Source organism: Fusarium tjaetaba, assembly GCF_013396195.1.
Source record: "Fusarium tjaetaba strain NRRL 66243 chromosome Unknown NRRL66243_c0000090, whole genome shotgun sequence".
In the NCBI taxonomy this organism is placed as follows: domain Eukaryota; kingdom Fungi; phylum Ascomycota; class Sordariomycetes; order Hypocreales; family Nectriaceae; genus Fusarium; species Fusarium tjaetaba.
In genome coordinates this window covers 125,560-131,973 of record NW_023501286.1, presented here as the reverse complement: position 1 = coordinate 131,973, position 6,414 = coordinate 125,560, and the positions used below count along the sequence as shown (strand labels likewise).

The following is a 6,414-nucleotide window of genomic DNA, read 5'->3' as shown; positions in this document are numbered from 1 at the left end:
AGTTGCGACTCGTTGATGCAAGGTTGAGAGAAGGTTTGGAGGTAGTTTTGTCGGTGACTCAAACAGTCGCGAGCTCGTGTTCTGTTAGCTGAAAGGATAGTATGTAGCTGACGGAGTAGCTGACGGAGGGAGAAAATAAACAAGCAAGGTCGTCACAGAAGTCGTCTGAAAATGTGCGCCACGTGAATAATTCCAAGTAACGTGAGGCCTTCGCTACCTAAGTACCTTAGGTATTCTTGATTGTAACGCCATAGAAGCTATGACGTAGGCCACGTCGGCATACACTTCGCCGTGAAGTCCCAAGAAACCATATAGTGGCGAAGCAGCCCATGCCCTGGTAGTAGCTGTATACGGAGTAGGTAGTGATATTTTCTACGAAATAGGATCAATCCTGATCTTGACATCCGGGTCAAGGAGACCAACCTTAGCATGACATACTGAACGAGAGATACCATACAACGTAATTCCCAGGCATTATTACCAGAAGTGCGTAACATCTTTGGCATGGGAACCTATTGTCACTGGCCTATTAAATCATCCACCAGCGAATTCTGTCCAATTACATCCATGGATATCCAACAGCACAAGAGGCTAGGATACTGTAGACCACCACAACGCGACAATGCTCAGAATGTCACTATCACCTGCATCATGTTGTTCATATCACAGCGCTTCCTCTCTTGATTAGCACTCCACTGGAACGTAGAGTTGCAGTGATTGTTACGTACCCATCCCCTCTAGCCAGTGCCGCGTTGCAAAGGTGCATCGATGAGTGAACATGTGATTGATGAGCTATTAGAAGGGTTTTGTGCCTAATAGGTACGAGCTGCGAAAGTCCGGTTTCCAAGACGAAGGAGGTGGCTGAGCTCCATGGGACAGTTCTTTTACATCAGACGAGCTGCTCGTCACTCATCGACCATTGTGGAAGTTGAAAACTTACCCAGGTACCAAGTCCCATCGTGGGCTAAGATCGAAGGAGTAGAGACAGACTCTCCATGATCAAAAGTATCCTTCTGTCACCTGGCCATCTTCATATTGATAAAGAAGGGGAGAAATAACCAAAGAATGAGAAACATGGCTTAACTTTATGCTACAGCATAGTTGAATGTAAATAAGAAATGGGTTTGCTCTGATGTTATATTATCGTGTCTTCGCTTTTATTGGGAAGAATGAGGAGCCTTTCTCAGAGTGTTCGATTCGTACATCTCTGTCTTCACGCCAAGCTGTTGGCCACTGAACATCGTACCCTTTCACGAGGAGGCAAGAAAACTTGAGACCTTTATCCTAACTGATGAAAAGACTTAGGCAATTTAGTCTAAGTTTAGGGGGTCTTTACTGAGTTTATTTTGATATATTCTTCTTGAGTCTCATGTTTTCTTGCTCCCTGAGGCCTTTCTAAAGATGAACCTGAGCTACTGATACCGAGGTGAATCCGTATTCTAAATGGTGTTAACTATTGTAATCCTTGTTGGCCCCCAGCCGAAACTCATGTGTGCCATACACTGGTATGACATAGTGACTGACCTTATAGCCCCGTATCCGGAGTCCTGAAAGCAAAGAGCAAGTTAATTAATTATAATATTGACGGAGGCTCTATTTATAGCTGAGATAGTATTGGTTAAGGTGATCAGATAATCTCGCTACTCTATCTATTCAGAAATTTGAACGAGATTCATTTGCGTCCTGGCCTCAAATACCTGCTCCAGACCACATGAACTTACGAAGGCTTGCGGCCTGTTTCGGTGAACTTCTTGGCTATCAGCCCTCACCCTGGGATTCAGAACATGAATTGTGAACCCCAACTCATGATAAGCGCTGTTGCTCATCCTGTGCATCGTAAAGCCGCTGTACGTTTATCCAAAAAACAAAACAAAAAAAACAAAAAAAAAAAAGTAGGCTCATCAATCGACCTTGTAAAAGATTACATTCACAACGCAGCAGACGTCAAGTGCAGACATAATTCGCTGGCAAGTTGGGAACTCAGCATTATGAAGATCCAAAATCAAGTCGCAGCAGAAAAGAGAAGAGGTGAGGGGGTCTACATCATTGTGGACTGACTGATGTAGCGAGGTTGATGACGCCTCACCTCAGGCGGTAAATAATGGATGTGTCCACGCACGGGTGGGACTTTGCCATGTGCTAGGCCATCCCGTCTGACTGATGATGAATTTCTGCTATTCTTATAATACCTGTTTGGGTAACCATTAAAATGTCACAAAGTGCAAGCCAGATGAGTGTGAACCAATATCTTAGCGTTTGAAGAGCGTCTTGTCTTGTAGAATCAGTGGCAGCACAACGGAATCGGGGTCTGGAGCAGGCTCCGATAATGAGGCTGGCACTGTACTGTTGCAACAGCTTTCGCCCTGGCCCTGCCTGACCGGAGATTGCTGTTAGGTTAGTCGACCGGCTACAACAGTGTCTGCGGTTGACAGATAGTCACTTTAGATTACTGTTACGAATCTGTCAGCCTGTTCACATGTAACTTAAACCTCAGCGGGATTGAATTGAGTTGCTGGAGCATTATTATCAAACGCCTTGAATCTAGCACAGCAACTTTACATCCTACGAGCGGTCGCTGCGAGAAATCAGCGGGTTGGGGGGACGAATTGCGAACTGTCAAAAACGTGGAGTATGGGTGGTAGGGTTACTTGTAGTCTTGGCAAAGGTACCTTACCTTAGTAGTACCTTATTCGTGACGATATTGATGTCTTGAGAACTTGGGCAGAATGGCAAAATTTCGAATTATTAAGCCGAGTTTGAGATGGTAGGATTCAGACGCATCGGAAAGTGAAGATTTTCAAGCTGGCTTCTAGACTATCCAACTCAAGAGCGGCTGCGTCAGGGTCTTTCAACTGCATTCTCACACGTTGAGGAGGTACGAGCCAGAGCATATTTATTTTGTTGATAAAAAAGTTTGGTGAGGCACTTGGGTAAAGAAATACCGAGAGCAGCCTTTCGATGTCAAGGGCTTTGAAACACCCAGAAATTATAATCAGGTCAAGAAACGTTTACGGAATATTGGTCCGTTAAACGTTGCCTTCGTCAATTGACTTCAACGGTCAATAGCTTAGGTAAGTATGCCTATCTATGGTTTACCGGAACACCTCATTCTGAGCCATGAAGGTGTCTGGATCCCAAGAGTATCTGGATCTGGACATTATGAGATAGCTCCCGTTTATAGTCCGCTATTTCAAGTACTACCTACCTACCAAGTACTTTACCTTAGGTATTGAAGCCGCATTTCCCCTTGCAGGTGACCGTGGCTCCCCATTCTCAACACAAAGCTGTCAGAGTGCGCCAACAGTGGACGTTCATAGTAGAGCTTACTCGAAAGTTTGAGCTTCGATACCTAGCAATAGACAGTTTTTTAACGCCTCCAAGAGCGATAACTGCCAGCTTTTTGCAGAACCCACCTTCCACAGCTAATCTCTAATGACCCAACGATAATATGATAACTTATGCTGCCCATGAAGTTGAACAATCGCCCTTCATTCGTGGCCGGCTCTTTAAATAGCCTGGTAGCCTGTGCTGACGTTCTCCACAACATTACCTACGGGGCCTGATCCCCTGGGAGAGAAAGCACCCGCCTCAGGCCCATTTCGTGTTTGGCACCAACTCCCCTGAAGGCTGGAAGCTGCCATTTCAACTACTGGCCACATCCACATCCGTTCCGCTTCCCGTCAACTTCCCGCTCACCCACCTCACGTATACCTTTCTACCTCTTTCATCGCGAGCTGGCCGGGCCACGGGCTAGTTGCACATAATATTTCTTTGCCTTTCGATTGTTTATCACTACGACGATCTCAAGGAATCTACGAGATCCCCTCGTAGTTCGCCGCCGCTGCCTCGTCCGCGCTGCCAGCAAATCAGATACTGATTCTTCTCACCTCCCAAACTCGCAGCCGACCCTCGTCCGAGCGGTTCCGTAGCGAATATGGCCTCACAACAACTTCCCCAGCTTAACATCGATCGATATGTTGTCATCCATGTTGCGACTACCTGCGACGAGCACGGCGTTTATGTGACAAAAGACTCGGCCGAAGTAATTGAGCTTGGTTGGATCCTGGTCGACGCAAACTCACTTGAGGAGGTGAGAAACACCATCTTGTCCCGGCCAAAACACTCCCCCCAAAATTTTCAATGTGTTCCAAATTCTCCCCCCAGAAGCATTCAATGCCTCCTTATAACACACCGATTGCTGATTAGCCTTGTCACTACCAGATTACGCATGAGAGCGTCCTTGTCAAACCCGTCAATACTCCAATTACGCCCCTCTGTAGTAAGTTTTCTTACGCTAATGGCTCTTTTCCATTACATATACTCCATGCTGCACTCTTTCGTCCAGACAATTGCCCAAATGCCGAAACCCAACATTGCTGGACTTTCATGTCGAAGTAAAATATTTTAGCTAACCCACTGTTTTCGCAGCCAGCCTGACAACCTTGACTTGGGAGCATGTTCGAAACGCTGGTACCTTTAGAGACGCTATCACCCGATTCGATACATTCGCTACCGAGTACTTAACCTCGAAGAACCTCGATTTCGTCTTCGTCACTCTTGACGCATGGGATCTCCGTGTTCAGCTGCCTCGTGAGGCTCGCGACAAGGCTGTGGTTCTCCCTCCTTACTTGCAGCACTCACGCACCTTCGATCTCCGCACCGAGTATCAGCGATGGCAGCAACACCACCCCGAGTCTCTGCCATTCGGGCCTTCGATGCTCTCCAACATTTGCGCCGCTCTCGAAGTTGAGCCCGTTCAGTCGAGTGCTCCGATTAAGCACAATCTTCCATTTCACCTCCAGGCTCTTGCCCCTGCCTCGCCACGACGTGCAATGGAAGAGGCTGTCACTCTTGCCCGAGTCCTCCGGGGGTTGATTCGTAAGTCGCAACCTCCCCAGGAGCATCCCGATGTCTTGACTCGGCCCATGGATGCCCGGGCCGATGTTCGAGCTTTTCTTTCGGAGAGGAGTAAGGTTCTTCACATGTCGGGACTTCCACACGATACCACTCAGTCAGAGCTCGAGAGTTGGTTCACTCAGTTCGGTGGTCGACCCATTGCATTCTGGACTCTTCGAACCCCTGAACAGCATAAACCCACTGGTACCGGATTTGCCGTATTCTCTTCCCATGAGGAGGTAAGTCTAATAGTTCCCTCACCAAGTCTCATTTTGCGCCATTTCCATCTTCTTGTCGCCGCCATGCGTTATCTGTTATGCTAATCAGTTATAGGCCGCTGAGAGCCTTTGTATGAATGGTCGTGCCCTTAATGAGAAGGCCATTGAGGTCTCGCCCTCCTCTAGCCGTGTCCTCGACCGCGCTCAGGACATACTGACTCCTTTCCCTCCTAGCAAGAACCGCCCTAGGCCTGGTGACTGGACCTGTCCATCTTGCGGGTTCTCCAACTTCCAGCGTCGAACTGCTTGCTTCCGATGCTCGTTCCCTGCTGTCGGTGCTGGCCCTTCGAACGATATGGGTGGCGGCAATAACAATTACGGTGGCGGATATGGTTACGGACCCCCTGCTATGATGCCCCCCCCTCCTCACGGTGGCCACCATGGGCCTATGGGTCATGGCGGTGGTCGTATGGGCGGTAGCGGTGTGGTACCTTTCCGTGCCGGTGACTGGAAGTGTGGTAATGAGGTCTGTGGCTACCATAACTTCGCGAAGAACGTATGCTGTCTTCGATGTGGTGCCAGCCGCGCAGGCGCAGCTGTTGTTGCTGATTCTGGGTACCCTTCTCCCATGGACAATGCCTCTCAGTACGGTATGAACCAAGGATCCATGGGAGGTGCTCCAGGACCCGGCCCATTCGGCTCTGGTAGCTCCTTCGGCGGCTCCGGTGGTGGTTATAACCAACAACACTTTGGAGGCCCGCCCAGCCACTACCTTCCCTCGGGCCTCGGAGGTGGTGCTGCCGCCTATCCTAGCTCGCTGAACACCCACGGCAGTTTTGGATCCGGACCTGCTTCCCATGCGGCTGGCCCTTTCGATAGTCGTGCTGCTGAGGCTGCGTTCCAGTCAGCCACCAATGGGCCTGCATCTGGTGGACCATCAAACAACTTTTATAACAATAACGCCAACAACAACGGTGGCAATACTGAGAACGACCCCTTTGCTTTCCTCTCCAGCGGCATTGGAGGGCTTTCAGTTAGTGGAGGAGATGGCCGCCAGAATGGTGGTTCTGCCCCTCCTAACAAGTCGCCTGCTTAAACAGTAAAAGACTGTTACAGCCCATCCGCTGTGTGTTTCCTGGGTCAACCTTCCATGTATATGGACCCGGGTGATACGCGCCGCTTTATTTTTTCGCGAAATTTCTTTGATGATGAACATAGATCATTTGCGACTGCAAACTCTGTGCTATCAGATCTATCAGAGGAAAGGTGGAATGGTGTGTGTATTGGTTCGGAAGGTCTG

At 48.8% G+C, this 6,414-nt stretch overlaps 1 protein-coding gene across 1 annotated transcript; it reads left to right on the top strand.

Annotated features, from left to right (window-relative positions):
• Window positions 1-3,934: 3,934 nt before the first annotated feature.
• On the top strand, window positions 3,935-6,210 carry FTJAE_4721 (RNA binding protein; the record flags this gene model as incomplete). The annotated part of the gene is made up of 4 exons (XM_037351155.1): window positions 3,935-4,090; window positions 4,222-4,279; window positions 4,429-5,135; window positions 5,230-6,210. 4 exons carry the CDS (start codon window positions 3,935-3,937, stop codon window positions 6,208-6,210), a joined length of 1,902 nt encoding a protein of 633 aa, XP_037208194.1.
• Between the last annotated feature and the right edge of the window lie 204 nt (window positions 6,211-6,414).